The following is a 25418-nucleotide window of genomic DNA, read 5'->3' on the forward strand; positions in this document are numbered from 1 at the left end:
TAAGTTAAATTAATCAAATAAATTCAAATATTAATTTCAGCTATCATTATGAAAAGGGAACATTAAGTTGTAAAAATTATAAATTTTTGCACTACTTAACAATGTAAATGTAATTTTAAATTGCGTTTGAAAAAGTTTTAAATTAAATATTGATTTTTAATTTATAAAAACTATTAAACCTTGAAATTTTTGAAAAAGCACTTTGAAATTCGAAACTCATTAAAATAAGTAGATAAGTTTCATATAAAAAAAGTATAGCGAAACGGAAACCATTCATTTTCTGAAATTAATAAAGCACAACACGTTGAATAATTCATCACCCGTACATTTGACATTAAGACTAAATAATGGGGTAAGCGACCTACATTTACGAAGATCGATAAATCAATAACACAACGGGTGGCATCTGGTTAAGTTCGCTTCATTCATAAATTCCCGTAAAAGAGAGAAATATAATCCTCATATTTAGCATCATTAGCAATATCATTATTTTCGGATTCTTCCAAATTCAGAAAAAATAATTACTGAATGAATGAAGATTTCGTCTGCCTTTCATTTTTTGAATGAAACAAAATATAATAAAGTGCTGCTAAAGTAGTAGACTATCAGTAGCACATCAGAAACTAAAATTGAAATGCTATGTTTATTAACCACAGAAATTTCCAAACATAACTTAAAAGTGTCGGAATAAAAGCAAGAATAATTTTTTAACAAATAAAAAGTAGTAATTTATAGTTAATTTCAATAGAGAAGGTAAGCAGCGGAAATTTCCCCTGTTCCACTTTTTTGTATATTTAGACTACTACATAGCACTATGTTCATCGCATATGGTGGCGAGCTGAGTGACTAACCCTTGAAGGTCACGGCAAAGTCCTAAAAAGGGAATACTTTCCTCCCCCCCCCTCCCCCAATTACCGCGTGCAGTAATATCACAGTATACTGCATTTTGTATTTCGTAGTATAAGGAAGAAAATCGAATCTGAATTTTGAATGCCCTCTTTTCAACAGAAAGGACCCCTCAGGAACACATCTGCTTTAGGTATGACAGACTTCACGACCTGAGGTACCCTAGTGATCTGGTCTGCTTTGAAGATTTCCTTCCCCTCAATCTGCTGCTTTCAGCTATTTTCTTCCTTCCATCGACGGCAAGCGAGGGAGTTCTCCATGAGAAGCTGTTGCCGCTCAATTTGCCTCTTGCTTCACATGGACAGCTAAAAACCCCAATGTTGGCTGTGCGTGGCTACCCATTAGAGGGGTGGTACATTTCGGTCTCCAGTGTATCAATCCGCCGGTATCCCAGATACTTGACTGAGCTGCTCAAGGGGATCAAGCGAAGGGGTCACTCCTCGGGTTAGGTGTTAAGGGTGGTTACTGTCCCCGGGGGTGACCTCCAGCGTATAGGTTCCGATTAGCACCAAGGTAAGCGCCGAGGTTGGGAATGTCCATAGCCGGAGGCTGTCTTCCCTTATTGGACTCTGTTGTAAACAGTGCCATCGGGCTCGAAACCCTGCTCATATCGTATGGGGCCTAAAAACAATTCTCCCTTCAGTTGGGAACAAAAGAATGTAAAGAAAATGTTAGAAAAGTATTTAGATCATTTTTTTAACTATCAAAAGTATATCAGAATGCAAAGAAACATTCCACACGGTTTCACCTTTCCTTGTTGAAAAGGTCATCGTTGGTACACTTGGTGAAGTTTCTTCTATTCGCAAACTTCGTTCTGGATACTTGTTGATTGAAGTAAACTCCCGACAAGAAGCACATCAGATTCTTAAGTTGAAAGCTTTAACTATCCTGTATTCATTACCGCTCACGCATCTCTAAATATGTCGAAAGGTGTGATACCTTGTGGGGAGTTATTCCACACTTCCAGTGAAGAAATTAAAAAAGAATTGAAAGCTGAAGGAGTAATACACGATACTGCATCTCAATTCGGTGTGAAGGGCAACTCCTTGCCACAAAGCACCTTGTTCTCACTTTTCAAACACCAACATTGCCAGAAAAGGTTAAAGCTGGTTACATGAATCTAGCTGTCCGACCATTTATCCCAAATCCTCTTAGATGCTGCCAATGCCAACGCTTTGGGCATTCTAAAATTTCCTCCCGCGGGACACCAACCTGCGCCCCTTGTGCAGAGAAAGGGCATGATAACCAGCAGTGTACCGCACCTGAAAAGTGCACCAACTGTGATGGTGAACACACTTCCTTTTCAAGATCATGCCCAAGTTGGAAATTGGAAAAAAAAAGAAGAAAAAAAATCATAACTTTGAAAACAAAGGAACAAATTCCATATCAGGAGGCAAAAAGAAAAACCCTTGTTCAACACCTTCCCCAGGGATAAGTTATGCATCCACTATTAAAAAATCATTCTGTAAAAACTGTACATGTAAAAGTTGTATTCAGATTTTAACACAGAAACAACCCCTGTAAAATAATCTGATTCTGACAAAGAACCATCCACAAACAATGCTCCAGAAACTCATGAAACCAAAAAACGGAAACCAAAACTAAAATCCCAACGTTCTCTAAACCTAAAACTTTCAAAACGTGGTCTTTCGCAAGAAGTGATATCAGAAAAACTGAAAGCAAAATTAAAATCTAAAAATAGAATTCTGTAGCTCTAGAATTTGCAACGCAGGGCATAGTCCATAAAGATTTAAAGTCTATTTTCAGTGTTCCGTCCCAAACCCCCGATCTCATTGCCCTCCATCCATCTGAAGGGTATGATGATTCTGAAAGGAGTTGCGATGTTTCGCCAACTCAAACTAAACTATTGTTTCTGAACGTTCTTAACTTACAAAACTCTCTTAATGAGTACCTTAAGTACCCTAAAAGGATACCCTCTTCATGGGTACCCTTTTGTACCATAAATGGTACAAAACTTTCTTAATGGGTAATTTTTTTAAATTTCAATTAAATTTTTTGATAAATACACAACCGATTCTTCCTATACAAGAAAATAGTAAATAAATTACACTATTCTATGTCCGAATAAAACAAGAGTTCTTTAAAAGCACTTTTTAATGATTATTTTTTCCTATTATATTGATAGAAATGTTGCTTTGCTAAATTCATTCTCGACATTCTGTTTTGATGCAAATTTTCTTCTTTATCTTGAATGTTCTTTAAATCAATCGCATTTTGTTTAGTAACTTTTTTATCATGTCTAAATATTATCTAATATATGACAACCAAACTATTTTTACTTATTGTTATCTGAAAATTTGTTTAATCTGCTTTGAGGATCTTTTCAATTCTGAATACATTGTTTTCGAAAAAAAGATATAGTATTTTTTGAATATTACAAAATTAGCACTTTATTCTGATGTGAAAGCTTCACAGTAATTCCTAGCTTTCTCAAGATCCCTTCCTTCCATGAATGCACCGTAAACTAATTTTGTAGTTCATTTATAAATTCAGAATACGGTACAGAATGACTTTAAAAATACACAAATACATCTTTCCCAAATTTCATTTATTTCCTTACTAGTTTTGACTATTGGAGGGTATACTGGTGGTTCAGAAGTCATTATGAATTGACTCTGAAGATATTCGATTCAACGAATTAGATGTAATAAAGCATTCCATCTGTCTTTTGCCATCCAATATGCGAGCGAAAATCGTCCCTTCTTGTCTTTGCCTTACTTAGAACTTTCCAATCAAATTGATCATGAAGGGATTTTGAAAGCAAACTTAACCTTTGCCACTAGGAAAAATAATTCGATGTAAAATAATCCGATTCAACTAATATAAGGTCTTGTTTATTGTCCGATATATATAAATAAATAAAATGTCAAAATGATGCACCGTTTTGAATGGCGTCTGAGAAAAGCCGTCCGAGTTCAGTGGGCTTATATATGTAACATAATTTTGTAAAATTTCTTATTTGAGTAAATTAAAAAAATAAAATTCAAAGTAATCAAAAATGTTTGGATTCTTTCTCAATTGAAAAATTGTTATAGCCCTTATATGCATATTAATCATTTTGAATTTATATAAAACTGCAATTCCTAACAAATTTTTAACAAATAAATACGAGAAGCAGGTAGATAATTATTGAATCACTGAATTTACCTTATTTAGAAAAGTAGAAATATGATATCTTCAGAAGTGCCAAATAGAATAAAATATATTTTGGTATATTGCCGCAATGAATATTTAGATTTTACAATAAAATTCTATAATGAATCAATTCGAAGGCCATTTTTAGGACATACTTCATAATTATGAGCTATCATCAGATGATGAGGGCAACTTCTATCCTCTCCCCAATCCTTTACATTCACGATTAACTTTTATCCCTCAATTTTGGATATGAATTTAAAAGAAAACATCCGAAAAACACCCCAGAGTTTTAACAAAAGACATCGCTGTTTATATAGCAAAAGTAAATAAAATGTTTTATTCGTGAGTTGAAGAGTGTGATTCCTGATTTACTTTTACGCCATGATTACCTGGTAGGAAATGGTAACATTTTATCTTCATTGATGCTTTAAAAAAGGAAGCAAAATGTAATCTTCCTATTTATTTTGTTTGTAATGAACTGCAAAATGAAGAATTTCTACTCTAGATTAATTCTGAGGGATATTTTGTTTTTTTTTTATCAAATTTTGGAATTCCATAAGCTTTAAGGCAATAAATTAATTAAATTTTAAATAAAATATTTTTTTTTATTTCTCAACATAAATACCAGTAGCTGCATGAGTTATAACATTTAAATCAAAACAAAAAAGGGGTGTGGATAATTTTTTTTTTTTGCTAGATTGTTAGATTGGTATATATATCATTATTTTTATTGTTGAAGAATATCTAGATGTAGATTGTTCCTCTGTATCTACATACAAAAATACACTTAAAAAAACGCACTACACTAAAATCGATTACCATATACCTACAACACACGCGACTGCTACTTTAAAACGTTTCGATGGAGAAGTTAAGTTACACATTTCAAGCAATAGTTCTTATTTCGTTCACTAAACACACGGAAAAAGCAAAACAGCGAATTAAAAAAAAAGTGCAAAACAAAGGTTTCCAAAAAATAAAGAAAGTATGAAAACGAAAGTGAGAGACGCGAGCGAAGCAAGCAACGATGTTTATTCAGCACAAAAAACGTAACAAATGCACAACCACAGACAACAAATGTTTCACCAAACAACAACACACATATCCAGCCATTTACGGATGTATACTTACAAACACATCGAAGAACACCATGACGGGGTCAGAACATGTATAACGTCCAATTGAAGTTGTGACGAAATGGCAAAAACAGCAGGTTTTGGAAATTTTTGAGGAAGAGAAATTAAACAAATCAATTCATAAAATCATAAGAAATGAAAGCATTGTTGATTGTTTGTATGAGGAGGAGGATGAAATCATAAAGCTAAAAATGGGAACTAAAAAAGTGGCTTAGGTATCTGCGCATGCGTAAAAGTAAAGATACAGCTGCTAATCAGAAGCAGAAATAATAAGAACAGATTAATAAAACAAAAAAGGACTTGTAGAAATAAACGACGGAAAATGAATCGTGTAGCTACGGAAAGAAAAGCAAGCAAGAACTAAAAGCCTACTCGAATAGGATAGGAGTTCAGAATTTCTTTGACTACTTGGTGAGAGTTATGGTAATAATACCTGCCTACAAGAGAAACCCTGCCTACAATGAATGTCTACAATTCATAACAAAGAACTACTGCTACTAAGTCTATACTCAGATTATCTCGCCAAATGTCTACTTCCATATATAAAAAAAAACTAGAGTTATCTATTTTCAAAATCTGAAACATTTGCAGAAAGTATGATTATGAAATTTCAGCACAAAGACAATAAAGACATCAAATATCTCATTCATACAAAAAAATTAAGTCATATATTTAATATGCACGAAATAAAATTCTAACCATTAGAAATAATTTAAATTATTAAAATATTACTATTAATTACATCTTCTCAATCTTCCAATCACTAAAGTGAAACTACTAGAATTTATTAGACACTGTACTGAGTAATTAATTTATTCCAAAAATAAAGTGCGACGTAAATTGTGAAGCCGCGATTTAATATATTTCTGGAATGTATTTTAATAAAATAATTTTCTATAGGCGATAAATGCATTAATGCATAAATGCTGTAATGCTTACTTTTTTTGATATTCATATTATAATTTCTTTTTTATATTCATAATATAAGAAAGAGAATTCTGCAAAATAAAAATACAGGCAATATCGTTTATTTTGCATTTCTATTAATAATGTGCGTTTTATTTTTAGCTGTATTTTAATAGGAAACTTTAATGTAATTTTTGAATAGTCAGAAAATTACTTTTAAATATAATGTTAATAAATATTTTATTACATTTTGACAGTTAGTCTTTTACAATTAGTTTATATTCTTTTTTTTTCTGTTTTATATATTAGTTACATTAAAAAAAACATTATACAAAATGTTTTTTTATGAAATAATTGAAAAGTATTATTTAACAGTTAATTGATTTAAGGAATTTTAATACTATATAAATACTAATTATTTAACTTTAGCAAAATAATATATTTCCATTATTGCTTGTTTAGTTACTGTTCTTTTTTTCGCATTTCACTATATTAAATTCATGTTTCAATTCTGCAACATACTTCATTAGTATCAATTATTTGCAAATGAATATCACAGAAAAGATGACCTTCATTCCTATAGTATAAAAACAGATCATTTCTGTTACCATACATATAATTAGCCGTAAACACTTTTTCTCGCGTATAAGTGACCTGCAATTAAATTTATTTTAATTCAAGACAAAAAATAAGAATTTTTCAGACTTTCATGCTATCAAATGAGAAACAGATAGTATATCATCCATCCTGTGAAAAAAGAAGCCTGTTCGTAGGATTCATTCAAATCATTAGACAATGACTTTTTTACCTGTCCTTGCTCTCCTTCCACACTTGTTAGATCTTTCCATTCTTCAATTGTTTGTGCCAGATCCACGGTGTTAAGCGGGATTTTCACCTCCCCGATCTGGTCGTGTTTAGAGAAACGATCGAAGTCGAATATGGCAAAGACCAGTGTTTTGGAGGTGATCTCGGCAAAAGGTACCTGAAAAATGCAAATATAAATTCTTTCAGTTTTCAAGATCAATTCCGATGCATTATTTATTTAATTTTTATTTGTATTTCATTCCTAGAAAGACACAGAAAGCTATTTCAAGTAAAGGTGTATGCAGACATATATTTTTACTTGAAATAACTTACTTTACTTGAAATCATCATAGAAACGATAGGATTCTTGAAAACACTGATAATTCTTCGAGAAACAGATTTTCCAATAAAACGATATTTTTTAACAAAAATTGTGTAAATCTATGCAAATAAAGGAAAGGACTGGACGAAAAAAAATGATTTTAAAAGATTAATTCTTTAGTAAAATTCATTAGTTAAAAATATCTTTACGGAAAAATCTTCACCTTTAACTTAAAAATGAGATCGCAAGTAAATAACTTTATTTCTCAGTTACCTAATTATACAAAATTTTTAAAAGGCAGAAATTACAGTGATTTAATATCATTGCGAAGTTAGAGTTGCTTTCAAATGTCTTAGAATGATATTTAAAATTTAATATTCTTATTCAGTCTGTAATAAATCATGTATAAGTTATGGAAAAATACTATCACAGAAAAAAAGATGCCATTATTTTAGCAATATTTTAAAAATTGGGAACTAATGATGAAAAAAACAATGAGCTAAAATATATGCAAATGTCTAAGTCTATCAAGCTTACAAACTGCACACGCACACACACACACTTTCTTAATAATAGAGATGAAACTCGATTGGCACTAAAATTCACTGTAATTAGTTAGTGAATAAACATCGGTACGTTTGGTAATATCAAGTGAAATATAACTATCGTCATTCATTAATCAAATATCATATGCTCGTATTAATTCGTACAGATAGATATAAAGTAAGTGCGACATGATCAAAAACTGACCTTGAAGTTAAATGTTTCATTGAAGACTGGGTTGAGGGTTTTCCTGTGCACTTTAGTTTCGTGCTTCTTCTTCTTGTCGGGAAGAAGATAAACCTTGACATAAGGGTCTGATGTTCCAGACATGTCCAACCCGGGAAGATCTTCAGCTTGAATGACCGTTACCGCCAACTAAAAGAGACCAAGACATATCAAAACTATTATCCAAATGAAAAAATAAATGTAATATCAAGAATGTGCATAAAGTTACTATCCAGGATTTTTTATTTTGCGTAAAAATAGCTATAAACTGGATGAGATTAAATCCAATTTGTGTCACAAATAAAAATCTTCAAATTTTCAACATTTGGGGGGGGATGATATTAATGCATAGTATACTAAATTTTTTTATTAAAAATGAATTGAAGATAATTTGAAATATAAATTTTGGTGTTTATATGTTTAAAATTTTTGTATATTCATCAAAAGCACTTAAAACTCGCCACGACTTTTTTCTTTAGAAAGGTTATTTTTATTCATGTGACCCTTTTTGGCAATTTAAAGCCAATCAGAAATTTCATTACTTCTGGGATGAATCCATAAACTACATAATTTTTTTGTGATACATAATAATGCGATTACCTCATTATCTTTGTTTGGAGGCAATTTCGGAATTGGCTACCAATTATCATCGCATGAATTTCAGATTCATTGTAAGAAAAAAACTGCAATGCAAAATTGTAGCTGCATAGCAAATTACTTTATAAAAGTATAATGATGCTGATGATAATAATGTCGAAAGAACTGAAGATTACTTATTATGCTTCTGGCAATTAGTGTTCTTCATCGTGATTGCACCGAATTTTCTAGCTTTAGAGAGTTTAAGCTTCACTCATATTTCTATCATTTATACTGAAGATATTTCTTCGCCCGCCACTAAAAATGATGCAGTGATTAACATTATAAAAGCATTAGTTTTTAGCATTAATTTTTTAACTGTTAAATGTAAATCTCAATAAATAAGTAAATAAAATCTTATTTGTATCTACCCATTTAAAATTATTTAAAGCAATTCAGGTATGTGTTGACGAGTTCACTAAAAAAGTCAATACAATGTTTAATCTGATAATTATCCGGGAAATGTTAATACAAATTTCTTTTAATTAGAAAATTAAAATTCATGATCATTTTATAGAAATTTATTACTTATATCTTGGTCTCAACGGCCTATTTTCATACTTTTGTGTAAAAGAATATTATAAAAGTTTTCTAGATAATAATCTAAAATTTTCGCATAACATTATCATTTGCACGTGATTATAATCCTTTTTCATTCACCATTTCTATATTTATGGGATGATGAATAAAAATAAAATTAAAACTGTTTTAATTTCTAAATTATTGAAATAAATATTCAATTAAGGCTTGACTCTCCGCTTTGCTTTTGCTTTATAATCTTCACTTGTACAAAATGATACCATTAATGCCTGTAGCCTACTTACGTTGTTGGAATTGAAATCGTAATCCAGCTTGTATTGCAATCGGCCAAGTTTCTCTTCAGACTTTTCACTTTCCTTTTCACCCTCGTTATCCTCCATGTTATCTTGCAGATCTTCTTCATCTGGTTGAACCTAAGAACGAAACAAAAATACCTTCAATTAATACTTGTTGAAGATGTTAACATGTTGCTTTGTATGAAGATAGCGATATTTAAACTTTGAAATGTTGCTGCTTTAAGTTTGAAGTGTTAAATAAAACTCTTTACAACTTCAATTTCCTTTTATATTTATTAGTTTTTATTAAAATGTACTGAAAAAACTAAAAAAAATTAATGCTAACTTTTCAGTTTAAAACTACTCTGAAATAATCATGTTTCCTTGTTCAATAAATAACCGTAAACTGCTTTCATATTCTGATATTTCTAATTCTGAACTATAATTTTAGGATCTACAAATGAGAATAAAAAATATTTATATTACAGTAATAAAAATTGACTATATTCTTATATTTAACCTTTTTTTAAATAAATTAACTATTCAACCTATAAAAAAGCAAAATAAAAAGAAGCACGGCTTTAATGTAACTTCTCAATCGGTTAAAAACCTAAATATTCAAAGATACTTTTATAAGCAATTCCCATTCTTTCGCAACCATATATTTTAAAGGTAGCGAAGAAAAGGTAGCGTTATTGTTGACTATTATTTGATAATCTGGCAGTCACTGTAAATTTTTTTATCCAAAAGTTAGCTCTAACAGCATTTTAAATGTATCCTATACTACAGAATTCAGCTAAAAAATTCTAACTACACCTACCACTACACTGATCCTTTTTTAAGAGAATGAGCATTTGCCTTTGGTACAAATCATGCCAAAGACTTTTCATTTGAAAAATTCTTTTTTATCAAATTTTTTTTTATTTAAATTTATATGATTAGAAACTTATTAAATTTATATTTTATATGAAAGTGCAATATTCGAAGAAGCAAACGAAACTGTATTAAGTTTAATAATATGCTAAAAATATGAAAGAAACGCCAGCTCAATCGTTTGCTTAAGCTAGTGAGAAATTCTCGATTTTAAAGGTCGCATTAACCTTATTCTGTTCCATAATGACCAAATCTATGAAACATCTAGTCTATTAATAAATTTATGTTTGCCCAAATCTATTTCATGGGTAACTCGATACTTCCATGAATGCCTCAAGAATAAGCTAAACACAACCAACTAAAAGACACTTTCTCCTAGGCTAAATTATTGTACATCGAAATTTATTCCCACCTGCAAAGCATAGAAATTAGGATAAATTCTTATCCGAAGAATATACTATAGATGCTCACATTTACTAATTTGATTAATAATTAATTTTGACTGTTTACTTTCCACTCTCCAGGTAGCACATCTCCTTTCACAATATTGAGAATATTGCTTAATATCATACAATATATAAGTGCTACTAGGGCCTTTTGTTGTCGCAATCTTTAGTTAAACTTAAGATTGCGGTACGGTCTTGTCTCCAAGCAAGCGAAACGCTTACAAATAATTTAGATTGGCATCAAATAGCCGCCATCTTGAATAACTACAAAGATAGAATTTCCTCTTGAAAGATGAGGAATTTTCATTCTGTAAATTTAAAACTAAATTTTATGAATGGACACATTTAACGAATTATCACTTGCAAACAATCCCGACTGAACAAGAAATTCTTTATTTTATGATACGGCAAAGGAAATGGTGCTAACTTTTTCTTTGTAAGCGTCTCCAAGGAAGCCCATGCCTTTGAGATCCACTCCGCCCTTTCCACCCTTTTTGTCCTTCTTCCTTCGTTTGCACCATCTCCGAAGGCAACAGCAACAGATGCAGACTAGCAGCAGTCCGATACCGATGAGTATGAGGATAATTCCCCACACAGGAACTGAAATCACAAAAGCATGTTTTTTTAAGACCTATTATAAAAGTGCATAGTAAATGTTATGATATACATTAAATTCTAATTTTAAAGATTCTTTGTGAAAGGTCATCAAACTGTTTTGATACCACATTTGATAAGCAAAAAAGTTCTTTACTATAAATTAGAGAGCCTGATCCTCCGTATATTTTCAAAAATACAATTTAAGAGTATTCAATATTCTAATTCTTGCAAATTATATAAATAAAATTTCTGTTTTATCACGCTGTTATAAAAATATCTGTATTATAAAATATTAAAGTAGAAGAAGTTTTGTATGAAGAATAGGCAGCTAATTTGTACCATAGGGAAGATTGAAACTACGATAATTTAAAAAAGAGAAATAGCAAACACCAAATATCTGTATTGTACCGAAGTGTAAGTAAGTTAAAAATCGTACGCAGCATGTAGATTCTCACAAATACGACATCGCACCAATCCAACTTTACCAGAGAGGCGAGAGAGGAACTTTTGAGAGAAAACAAGTCACTGATTTTGTCAACAATTTTGGATCGAATGTAATCTTCTACTCAGAATATGAAGTTTATTTTGCAACAGTTATTATATATTTTTCTTCTCCTCTGATGAACAAATATTTTAATATTAAAATGTATTTTTCAATAATTAATGTTTACTTATATGGCATTTTTGTTAATCTGGCCTGATATATACTAGACTGGTAAAAGTTTAAAGAACTGCATGTTTAATAATTGCATTTTACTCAATAAAGATTGTGACGTAACGTAGGTAGGCTTTTAGTCAAATTACGATATGATTTTTTTCGTCTCCAGTCTTCATCAATAGTTCATATGTGGCCGAGACGTGGCGTTATTTTTTCAGACTCTCATGATATTTCATTAAAACATGACATGAACACACTAACGTTTTATACATCATAACGGATATCCCGGTTGACACTCGATTCTATATACAAAGCTTAAGCAATAGTTAATAATGCCCTACACACTTTCAGTCTTTACGTTGCTAAATAAAGATAAGCTCATCTATATGAGATTTGTTACAAACAGCTGTCAAATTGCTTCGTTAATTTTTCTATATTAAACATCGAATAGATTGAAAATAGTATCCGATTGGATTTTGCTACTATGTCTGTCCATTTGAGATCAGTAATATCAACCTGTTTGCTTGAAAATGTATTGTTACATTCTAATGTTCTATCAAACATGCAACGCCATTTTAAATTATTTTTTATATTAATGAAGTTTTTTTTGTACTCACCGTGTGTCTTAACAGCAATGTCCTCCATTATCAGTTCCACCGGATTCTCCGTGACAACTGCAGCTTCGGTCGAAATATTCGACACGGCCGAAGCCACGGAGGTGGTCACTTCATTAGCCAAAGGGGCAGGAGGAGGTTCCGGTTTTGGGGACACTGGGCCATCGGCCGATTTCTTATTGAAGGGTCCTGTCTCTGCAGCGGCTTCGTGGTTACTATGAAGCCGCTGCAGAACGAGGTCGATGGCGGACGGGGCCATGCTCTTTCACTTACCACACCTGCAAAGAAAACATATTGCATATTGGTAAACAAATCAAATGCTTGATTAGCACGACACTGTAGATTTTTAATTTATATACATTTTACAATCAGATTTTATTTCCAAATTGTAAAATTTTTTATCAAACTTGTATCTCAATTTTAATTACTTATTTTTAGTATATGTCATTTAAATGATTCTCTGTAAATTATTAAACTGGAAGGAACATTTCAAAACAAGCAACTCAAATAAATATGCTTATAAGTCATCTTAATCCTATAATATACCCATAAATTCTTAGAAAATATATAACAGATTTATGATTAATGACCTATTGGTTTACAAACATATGTGAAAAAATTTGTAAGCCAACACCTTAAGCATTCTGTAACCTTATGAAAATAAAAATCATCAAAAGCCTTGATGTTGGTACTGCATACAACTACCTTGATCACAGATGTGATATCCATAAAGGAACAAGAGAGCAGGGATCCGAATTTAGAATAAACGGAACCATAAACTGAACTAGTGGGAAAATAGACATTACAGTCAATTTTCAGTCTCTTAAGAGCATCCACTTCATTATAATGATAAAACCCCATCTTTGCCTTCCAGGAGTTCCAAAATTGGAACGTTGCCCTAGCAACTAGAGAGCAAAAAACCGATAGAGAGATTAGGAAGACGTCACAGAGGATTAATGAAGTATTTTAGGTATTGGCTAGATCTTCAAGAACGAAAATGGGTTTTAATGAGGAAAATGTCCTTTATTAAGAACAGTTTCATCATTATCAAAAGTTTTCTCTTCTTTATATATGTCCTCCTACAGACTTAAATACGAAAGTAGAACACTTTCAACAGAACTGATGTTTTTAATTCCGGGTTGAAAAGAGGGATTCAATACTGAGAGAAATCTTGTAGTATGACCATTGCTTAAAGTCTAAATTTCAAATTGGACATAAAAAATTAAAAAGTCTAAAGATTCAATAGAAAAAAGCTGCCAATTCAGCACGTTCATTGCATAAGTAGTATAATAGACAAACTGAATATTATAAACATAACTGTATGATGAAGATGATGATTAAGAACGAAATTATCTATTTTTATTAGAGGAATAATATTCTTTGGTATTGATCGAATAAATTTCGAAACACACAAAATCCTGATACCCAGTATTTTATAGATGTAATGATGTAATACGTCTAAAGATACTATAGTAGATATTCTTACAAAGTACTACTCATACATTGCTTATAAGACAAATATAGTAATTTAATAGTAATAAATTTCACAACGTTCGAATATATTCTTTAAACGCATCAAACCTTCAATAAACTAGAAATGTGTTTATTCATTTGCATATAAATTGGCAAATATAGTACAATTTTTCAATTACTGTTAATATGCAAAATCTTTGCTAGTTGAATCTCCAGAAGATTCGAATATTTGAATATGCTCTAATATAAAAAAAACGCAATATTTTGCTGTAATTTGTAAAATATTCTGGAAACTGAAAATTGACTTTTAATAAAATCCAGTCCTTGTTAAATTATCTTTAATATACAAGGTGGGAAATTGGAATGACATAATTTGGTGATTGTATTTTTTATTTTTTTTTCCTATAAGAAAATAATATTTTAACCAAAATTATTAACTTGCGTATGAAATACATATATAAGTTATAATACACAACCAATTTGACTAGGTAGCAACTTTAAAATTTGTAATCAAAGAGTCAAAGATTCGTATTTTGGACATGGAAATTTCTGGGACAAATATGTATCTGACAGTTTCAGTTTGGTTTCAGAACAGATAAATTCACGTTAAATAAGTTAATGTTTTGAAGAACTCAAAATACTATACTAATCAAATCAGTTTTATATTTTAAATTTTTTTCCAATAACACTGCAGTATATCTTTTGATATCAGTTCATATTTGAATACAAATTACAACGTAAACTGTCGAAGAAAATAATTTTATAAAGCCCATAAATATTCATTTTTATTTTATATTCTTTAATCTAAACTTTTCAATAAATTTAAGTTTTCTCTCACTTTATATTTGACTTACTGAACGAGTCGCCATGGAAAATAACTCCGAGCACTGTGGTAAACATAATATACCTCCCATTATGAGAAGTTCAAGCACCTACGTTTCATACAAAAGTAAAACCCGTTTTCGGACTTAGAAGATCAACATCTTCATTACTGCATCTGTTGACGATTAAATAATTGATTTTTTTTTTTGCTTTGGTTCTCATAGCTTAATTAACCCCGGTTGGATTGTGCATTTTAATAAGGATGTACATATAAATTTACAAACAAACTATTTTATTTCCAATGAATAACTGCTATTTTAATTGTCAATTTACATCTGATAGAATGCGAGTGATTATTTAAAATACTGTAAGATCTGCGCTGAATTAAAAAAAATTTCTAAAAACTGATTTTTATAATCCTTATATTCTTGATTAATTTTCTTCTTAAAAAAATGAAATTTTATTTTATAATTTATGTTTAACAAATGAAATCGGATTAAAATTTCTAAATAAAGATTATGATTTTCTTATTTTTTTATTTATTTCCTTCGTTAATTTTTCTACTTAATTTATTTTTATTCTAGAAAAGCTTTAAATGCAACAGTCACCCATTAGAATGAAATTTTTAGAAAACAACAGATTAAATTAGATTATTTGAAGTCATCTCAACAACAACAGAAAAAAAAATCATGATTTATCAAATGCGAGCTTCTTATATCAGTTATAAATTAGTTCATTTTTAGTTGTAAATTAGTTCATTAGCAAAAGTCCATCAGAAATATTTTAATGAATTTCCAATCTGTATCTGTAACTTAGAAAATATTTTAATAGAAAGAAGGAAAAGCTCTTACAAAAAAAATTTGAAGAACAAAAGAAATTTATATTTCAAGTCATAATCTTAAAATTCTTTTTTCTATTCCATTTTAGATAAAGGAAGTTCCTCTAATTAAAAATAATAGTAGCAACTTTTTTTATGTTTGCACTCTTCAAAAACTTAAACATCCTATTAAAAAATGACACAAATATTTTAAAGAAAAAAACCTGGTCTTATTACAAGTCCTTTCTTAACCAGACGATAGAATAGAATTTGATATTAAAGAAAGATTTCTTTGATATGTCTTTTTTGCTTTAGTTTTTTCAGTCATAAGGGAATGATTCTTTTACATAAAAAAATTGTATTAAAGGTACTTGACCCAGAACTTCAATTTTTTAGATTACTTTACCGGTTAAATATATCTTCGTGTATTGAAATCTATCACGCAAAAAAAAAAAAAAGTTAAACAATTTCATAAAACTCATGAAAAAAAAAAATGGAACAAAAACTCTGAGTGCAACTGCACTTTTCTTAGTAAAAATTTGGGTTTCCCCTCACACCCTATCACATTGGGAAAACCTCATCAAGTTTATTGGCCAACAGCCAATGTCTCACTATGCCAGAAAAACCTGTAAGGTCAAGAGCAGGTGTGGCACTTTTGCTTTTTCGTAGTAAAGCAATTGTCCTTTTATTTAAAACTCTTAGTAAAATATTAGTGATAAGAGGTTCTCTTGTAAAATTTTTTAATTGTTGTTTCATCTTGCTTTATAATATTATAATATGGATTATTTTATGGTAGTTTCATAAATGATTGGATTTGTGAAAATATAAGGCATTTTCAGAAACGTATCTTGAGGCTCAAAAAGACCGAATATTTTATTATATTCTTATATATTCAGACTATCACTGGTGTATATAGACAATCACCGACCTGCTCTGGTTGAGGTCGAAACGACGCCGATGTCCACGGAGAGGCGACACCATTGTGCGAAGACAAGTTCCTGATGTTGATCATGGTCATACAGACATATATATCCGAAATGTGTTGGCGGTTGTTGTTGGAATAGAAGACTCCGACTGTTTTAAATTAGCAAACAAAAATGGTACCCTCAAGAAGCTTTATACCCGTAATCAGTTTGCAATTTGTAAAGAAAAGGTTCTTTCTATAGATGAGATTTCTTCTCAAGAAATGTCGCTGAGAGAAGCGGCTGCAGCTAATTCGAGAAGTGGAGGGCAAGTCTATACACGCTGTCATTGCAAAAAGAAATGTTTCACTACTAAATGCAATTGTAAAAGCAAGGGACTCTTGTGCAATTCCATAACAGTTTAAATTGTTGTAACAAATAAAATAGTATAACGTTTTAATAGTTTAGTTACTATAGTTTTTAAGTTTAATTACTATAATTTTCTCCTATTTTGACATATATCATTCATAATATGTTTTAATAATAAAGTATGATTTAAAAACGTAACAAAAATATTTTTTTTTCTTTCACCATCAATGCATGGTAATTGTCGACATACACCAGTGATAGTAAAAATATATAAGAATATAATAAAATATTCGGTCTTTCACCGAGGTATTTGGTAACATTCACTGGTGAGTGCATCGACATTCTCCAGATTTCGGTCTTTCACGGTAACATATATATATATATAAACAAGCATACCATAAGTTTTGCAAAACTTTTTGTATTTCCAATAGAACTTTTATCATGTCTTTGTGAAACATCCATAAAACACTCATTTTTGAAAAAATAAAAAGGAAAGGAAAAAATTTGCATAGATATATTTTTATTAATTAAAATATTTTTATTAAAAAATTACTTTCAAAATTATTTTACGTTACGATTGTAAAGATGTGATATTCTTATACTGCAATAAGAACTCTGTTGTAAAAGAAAGAAAACAACCACATTAGAGAAAGAAAGGAAAATGGATCGATCAGAAATGCAGCCATACAACTGGAAAACACCCAGATCACTGGCTCAGTACAAAGCTTTCCGCCAATCGATCCATTGGACAGTCTCAACGTTGTTTATGAATTAGGATCATGTCATAGGCCGTCTTTCTAAAGGAACCATTAAGCCTTTCAGCCATAAGGATCCTCAAACACCTCTTAGAGCTGCGATGTCGTCTCTCGAAATCACACCGCCTACGTTTAAGACGAGGCTATATTTAGAAAAATATCGATCGGAGGCTCCTACGTCAAGAAATCAGAAGCAATGAGTTTGCTCCAAACGCAACTGGAGCCCATTAGGCAATACACTTCCAATTGAATTAAGGTGGGGAGAATTTCCATCGAGCAAATTAAAGTTTCCTTGCATACCAAAAACTTTGGTGAACTGTTACTTGGGGAAAGTGTCCATCAAATCAAACGATCCAGGTATAGTAAGTGTTTGAGGAAAATGGGTGAAAATGAAAGCTCATACATAGAATTTAACTTTTAACTGAATAATGATTATAGTGGAATTCCAAGAAATGCTTATGCTGCCCAACTTATCAGATAAAAAAAATTAAATTGTATTAAATCAATCAATCATTTACATTAATTTATTCCACTGTAATCTTCTACCCTAGCAAAATGGGAAATATCTACAATTTAGAATTTTTTTAATAAAAATGCATGGTATTCCATATTTTTCATTATATTGTTTATAATTTTCTGTAATAAGATATCCTGACTTTTATAATTTGAAAGCCACTGTATTCAATACATTTTTTTTAAATTCTGTTCTTAATTTTAATAATTATTTAGCTTTGAATTTTAATAATTATTTTTGATAGTTTAATAATTAACTAGATTACGCAATTTTAAGAGGGAAATAAGAGAAATATCAGATAAATTGTTTTTATACGATAGCATGATACATTTAATCAATTGAATATTTCATAAGAAATTTCGTTTAATAAGTTTCTCTTTCTCTCTCTCTCTCTTTTGTAACCTAAGAATAACGTTAATATAATTCATGTCAATAAATAAGAATTTGTCTTAAATTATCTAATATTTTGCATCCTGATTTAAAAAAAACATTTACTTCTACTTTAGATCAATTATTATATACTCTGGATCTATACCAATATATTTTGACATTTGCTATTATATTATTTCGAATCATTCAATGCAGTGTCGACAGTGTCTGTAAAAATACATGGAAACAAATAAAGAACAATAAGTCGACGGTCAACGAAATGACAAGCCAATACTTTGCTAAAATTGATACTTATAGAGACAGATTTCAATTTTTTATGGCTACATAATTATAGATTTCACTTTATGGCGGTAATTTAAAGTAATATCATAGTAAGCGAAATTATATTCAAATAAAGAACTAATACTGGATCACTTATACTATTCTCTTTTATGATTGTAGAAATATCAATCTTTTAATTTTATTTTTAAAATTTCTATAACTGAAACGACTTTTTCATCACAGATCAGACAATATAAGTGGGTACACGAATTTTAATTTATATGGTTTAAAAATTTTTCAATTCAAATTGAAATCAGAATCTTTATTAAAATAGGATTATCTCCATTTAAATACAGCATTATTCCTTTTTTTATACTTTTTAAGACATTAAAGATATAAAGGTACAAAGCGAAGGAAAATTGAATTCACAGGAAACAACTTATATAAATAAAAACACTCTGATAATCTGATAGGATCCATAGAAGTGCCATTAATAATTGGAAAACTTATGAAAAAATTATAAATATTTAATATTATGGTAAATAATTCAAAAACAGAATATAAACTGTATAAGTATTTATTTAATGAGACAGTGCTCGATGGAAACAGATAGAAATGTGCCCATGGAGGATAGGGCTGTGCCAGAAAGGGTCAAATAAGGTAAACTTGGAGGAGATACCCTTGGCATGTAATAGGGTGTAGTACTTGAGAAGAAGAAGAATCGTATTTAAATGATAATATTAAGTCATAAAAAATAAATCATGACTTTAATTTTCTTTTTAATTATAATAAAATTTCAAGTGACGCATGTAGGCCGATGATATCATAGTAAAAATCAGCATTCCAAGTAGATAATATGCCAAAACATTGTATTAGAGATATCTAAAGATATATAATCTTTAAATATTTATAGATATTTAAATATTCTCTTTAAGTCTAGGATAAAAATTCACTAACAAAGCTTTTGGGATATGGATAATTCATTATAAATGTAAATGTTTTTTTTTTTTTTTTTTTTTTTTTTTTTTTGCGCTTTGACAAAGTAGAGAAATGCGAAAATATATATCAAAAATCATTTTAACCAAAATCTAAGTGGAATGAACTATTATTACTTAATAAAAATTTATTTAAGTAACATTAGAGTTTTTAAATGTAATTTATTTTAATTCGAAATATAAAGCAGAGTGAGTGCGCTTAAAGCTGTCAGAACTGCTGTTCTTGAAAATAAATTGGCGTGACAATACAAAGTTTCTAAATTTTTGAATTATATTGTTTAAATTGTCATTAAATTTTGTAAATATATAATAAAGTTACTGGATTAAGGCAAAACTAAAAATTTTTTTGAATATATCAGTTTCTCATTGAGTTATTAGAATTTTATTAAATTGTATTTTTTATTAAAATTATTCTTTATAATATTTTCCAATACTTAACATTCCTAGTAATTAAATTTATTACATTCTGGTTTTTTGTAAAATTAAATAGATAATTCATTCCATTGAACTCATAAATGAAAATGTCAGCTAAGTCTCACTGAAAAAAAAACATATATATATATATAGTAATTTCAGGAAAAATGCTTCCCAATTGGAATTCTAACTATCGAAAGAAGGTATTAATCTTCTTCCATTACGATATTTATTAGCAAAAAGAAGTCAAATGTTTAAGGCTTTTCTTGGTAACGGTTTGAATTTCAATAAATGTATGACTTACAATGCTGATAATATTCTAACATTCGGAACAAATACCATTTCTCCATTCCCCTCTTTGGTAGAACTCTACTTTCATATTAAATAACAAAATTTCTGCTATACAAGCATGCACTTCGGATCTAAATGTGAGGTGCACAAATCACATTTAGATCCTTGCAGCAAATATTTCCAGAAAACGAAATTTGAACTTCAGAGAATAGAATTCTCTATACGTCATGATATGTGAGAGTTAATATAATACATATCAAAATAGAAAATTTTAAAATAGAAGATTATAATTAGAAACTTTTCAATGAAATTGAATGCCGACTGGACCATTCATAAACTGCAAAAGATTATGACGTGTATACTTTTATGCAATCATCAATGATTCTTCACATCTTAATCTCTTCTCTAATATGGTTTAAGCTGAAATCCTTTATTGTCATCTCAAAATTAGCCTTAAATCTCAAGATTATTCAAAACTGCTTCTATAGTAAGATAGAAAAGCTTTTATATATATTTCCTCGGTTTCGTACTGTCCCTTTATACAGTCGGATTGAAGAAAAGTGCATAGGTAGTAGCAATAAAGCGAATATCTAAATTAAATATTAAAGTTTCTTTTTACACTAAAATTGAAGAAAAATGCATAGGCAGTGGCATTCAAATGAATATATAGTTCATAAGAAATTGAAAATATCTTTCATTTTTCGATCTTATCTAATAGTAAACATTTTGCAATACCGAGATGCATTATTTTTTAGATAACTGAACCATAAAATTTCGTTTATTTTAAAATGTATAAATTATTTTAATATTTAATTTGAAGAATACATATAGATATTACATATTAAAATATAAACATATAAATTGATTTTGTTATAAATAATTAATTATCCGTGATTTTTGTGGCTGTCATTTCTTTTTTAAAAAAAGCAAACTAAGTCAGCATAAATTGTATAAATTCAAGAATATTCAAATTGATACAGCCACGTTTCATTTTAAACGGTTTAAATGTTGTCTCTCTTTACCTAAAAATTGTAAGTCGTATAAAGTACTAAAGAAAAATTTTTTGTTTTTAATTTTTTGAAACCATATGGCATTTATCTTGGGATGGAGTCCATACTTTTTTAAACAAAAATGGATGATGAAGACGATGTTTGCGATAGTGACTGCCATCTTGAATTCTTCAAAGAGATATTAAACCTACGATAGATTTAAAATACATCAACCCTTTTTGCACACCAGATTTTTGATGCAATCAAATAGTGAACACAAGGTGCCCTTATGCTGAAAATCTTAATCCTAAATCTATTCCAAAATCCAAAACTCAAATAAGATAAATAAATTTCACTAAAAAAGATACATCTCAAAATTTTTTCTCGATATTGATTTCGGACCAAAATTAAGAAAAAGGCCATCGTCTCAAACATCGTCCTCCTCATTCATTTTTCACTCATAAGTATGAGGTTCACGTTCACGTTCTTTTCACTTTATGATATCTAAATCAAAATGAAGCGATTTTGAAAAGATTACATTTAATACTTATCCAACGTAATCTGTAATGAAGCATATGTATGTATATAATATTTTTTAAAAATAAATTATTTTCCAGCTTATATATTTGAAACAATTTCTGAGACCCTCAAGAAAATAAAAGAATAATTAAATAATAATAAATCAGTATCAACCTTCAACGAACAACGGGATTAATGAAAGTAACAGAATGCTCATAAAAGAACGTATATACACTTATTAAAATATAACTGTACCATACTAAAAAAAAAATGTCCATCTTCGGCTCTCAAATATGTATAAAATCAAGCCATAATTCCAACATTTTTTTATGAATCGGATTTAGTATGGTTAATAAATTGTTAAAAACACTTCGCACCGATTGAAATAAAACGATCTGTGAGTGACATAAGCTTATTATCAAAAAATTATTATCGAAATTACTGGAAATTAAAATTTAAATAATTTAGTCAGAAATGCAGTCTTTTCTACCAGTAATTCGACCCAAAATACTTGTTAAATATTGAAAAAATAGTGACTTACCTCTTCATTGCTTAAAGTGTTTAATCTGACTACAAAGTTCTTTCAACTAAGTTGTTTACTGAATTGTACACTTGGTTTTATTACTAATAAAATGTTATTGTCATTTTATTAGGTTTCTAAATTTAGTTACATGCAAATATATGTCTTGTACGAAAATTCGATGTTTTATCACTGCTTGTTAAGCAGTGTCTTTAGATTTAATACGTCAACTTTTAATTTATTATCATAATATTCGCTATTTAATAATCTTAAATTCAAAGAAATTAGGTTATGTTTACAGATCAAAAATACTGATTACAAATAATTTTTTAAAAGTAAATATTTGTAATCTAATTTTAGTACACCTTTGGTAAAAAATACTGCAAATAGAAGAATTTTTAATACCAATTAAGATGATAATTTAATATTAATTGATAAAAATGTTAATTGAGATGTTTATGAACAAATTATATAAGAATTGATAATTAACGTAACTGTGTTTTAAGATAAAAGTTTAATTAATTAATATTGCAGCAGTTAAATTTTCTAATTCATTAGTATCAAATCATATGTTAATCAATAAATATCATAAGTAAAATTATGTAAGTTTATGTCAATCAAATCTTCAGGTATTAATTTTGAGATTTTTCTTTGCATTATATCGTTTGAAACGAAAATTTATGCTTTTGTTAATTTTATATTATATAGCTCATTATCTTTATAACTTGCTTTTCTTAATATTAAAAGATACACAACTTAAAGAAAGAATAATCGATTAATCAGTTATATTTCTGATTACCATAACTGATAACAAAAAAAATACCTTTTCTAATATTCATATTACTCGTCTGATAGTAGCTGAAATTTCATATTAATAATCAATAATATGAATTTTTTTATATGAATAATTCATATTATTTTTAACATGTATTGTAAGTGAAATACTACTGTATTAATAAATCACAAACCCGAAATTAAAAAATCAATAAAATAACTTAGTTGCTTTTTGTTGCCTTTGAAGATGCATTAGTTGAGATTTATGAAAAACTTGATTAATTCTCAATACTTTATACAAAATCAATAAAAAAAATTATTTAATCACACAAACCACATGACAAGCGTAGATATAAAATACTGATTAAGGAATTAAGAATTTTTAAGAAGTTAGTTATGTAAATTACCTTTATGAAAAGAGAAAATTTTCTCCTTTTAAATTCAGTCAAACAAACATTTTTATTTTTAAAAAATATTTTTTTAATTATAAAATTTAATATGAATATAGAACATTCTAGTTCTCCGATGAAGAATTTAGGAAACTTATAGATAAATTCAGTTACTAATCGGAACCGTATGGCTTCCTAAGAAATTTGAATATTTGCCAAAAATTAAAATCGGTGGAGAGAATCTTGAAAACTTCTCTCCAGATGTTTACAGAACTATAAATAGAACTAAAATCCAATTATATCTCTTTGAAATATCAATCATACAGAAGATTTTATTTCATCCGCCTTATTCATTTTCCACTTTAATTTTTGTGGTTAGAACGAAATTTACTATCCACTGACATAGATATGCTTAATATCAAACAGGTTGTTATGAATATACAAGGCAACGATGCCGAATTCTGTTCATGGAAAAATAGAACAGGAAGATATGTCATCGTCTATATTCGGTAAAACAAATTTTCCTGCATTATTTTAGATATAATTAGCTGGTAACTAGCAAAAACTTATAATTTCTAAATCATTTCATGTGATTGCGAAGTTACGTCAGTGGAAACAGATGTCGTCGCAATTTGGCAGAATGGATACTAATTTCTCTTCCTGACTCTAAAATTTATAAATTACCACTAATTATTCATTACATAAAGATATAAGAGGACACACAAAACATAGGGAAGGAGACTGGATACAATAATAAAACGATACTATGGATGGATACTGGCGTGATGGGCTCACCTTAGGATACAGAGACTTCGGGGAGATGTGTTTATTTTTCAGATAATTACCGACTGTCGTCGGATTTCGTAGAGGTTTCTTCCGCCTGCAGAGAAACTGCGAAGGAATTTCTGAAACTTATGCATTCCCTAAGAGATTCTCAAAATGGCGGAGCCCGTCACAGAGAACTGCAGAGCTCCAGAGGACCGCCATTGTACTGCAGATACTTCGAACGGAATGCGCGGGCAACGTCTTCTCAACGAACAACGTCACGTGATTCGAATAGGGAATCGATAGCTTTAAATAGGGGTAGGGGGAGCAGCTAACCAACGGACATTTCTTTTTTTTTTATTGTATTTTATTTTATCCGTTCTGTTTCCATCAAGACTTTCTTTTTATTCCTCTGCGACTGTTATTTAAATTCCGTTTAGATGGAATCTGCAAATTGGCCACAAGTGTTCTTCCAAAGTTAGGCTTGATGATCGATTGAAGATTCTTGATTGGGTTTGGATCCAATATTGTTTATCGAAGTTAATGTGTCCTTTTAATTTTTACCTTCCACATTAGGGAAAGGGATTAAATGAGATAAAAGTGGGTGAAATCGAAATTACGCAGTTAGGCAACCGAGAAGTGTAAGTGTTTTAACTTTATAAAGAGTTGGGATTGAAAAAAAATAGAACTATATTTGAAACAACAGATAACATATTAAAATGTAAAGAAAACATATTTAAAATTTATTACATATTTAAAATGTGAAGAAAAAGTCTATATTAAGTTACTAAAGTTGAAGAATTTGAGTCGGTAAAAATT

The 25418-nt window shown here is 29.4% G+C and overlaps 1 protein-coding gene across 2 annotated transcripts in view; it reads right to left on the reverse strand.

Moving 5' to 3' along the window:
• Positions 1–24852, reverse strand: part of LOC129968748 (synaptotagmin 1-like) — a 35047-nt gene extending 10195 nt beyond the window's left edge. For both annotated transcript variants that reach the window (XM_056082958.1, XM_056082957.1), the window contains exons 1-6: positions 24630–24852; positions 12644–12918; positions 11199–11371; positions 9462–9590; positions 7984–8151; positions 6916–7089 (exon numbers count right to left, since the gene is read on the reverse strand). In XM_056082958.1, the coding sequence (XP_055938933.1) occupies positions 6916–7089; positions 7984–8151; positions 9462–9590; positions 11199–11371; positions 12644–12899 (900 nt within the window). In that variant the 5' untranslated portion in view covers positions 12900–12918; positions 24630–24852. The remainder of the gene's footprint in view (positions 1–6915; positions 7090–7983; positions 8152–9461; positions 9591–11198; positions 11372–12643; positions 12919–24629) is intronic.
• Between the last annotated feature and the right edge of the window lie 566 nt (positions 24853–25418).

Source organism: Argiope bruennichi, chromosome 5 (genome assembly GCF_947563725.1).
Source record: "Argiope bruennichi chromosome 5, qqArgBrue1.1, whole genome shotgun sequence".
NCBI lineage: Eukaryota > Metazoa > Arthropoda > Arachnida > Araneae > Araneidae > Argiope > Argiope bruennichi.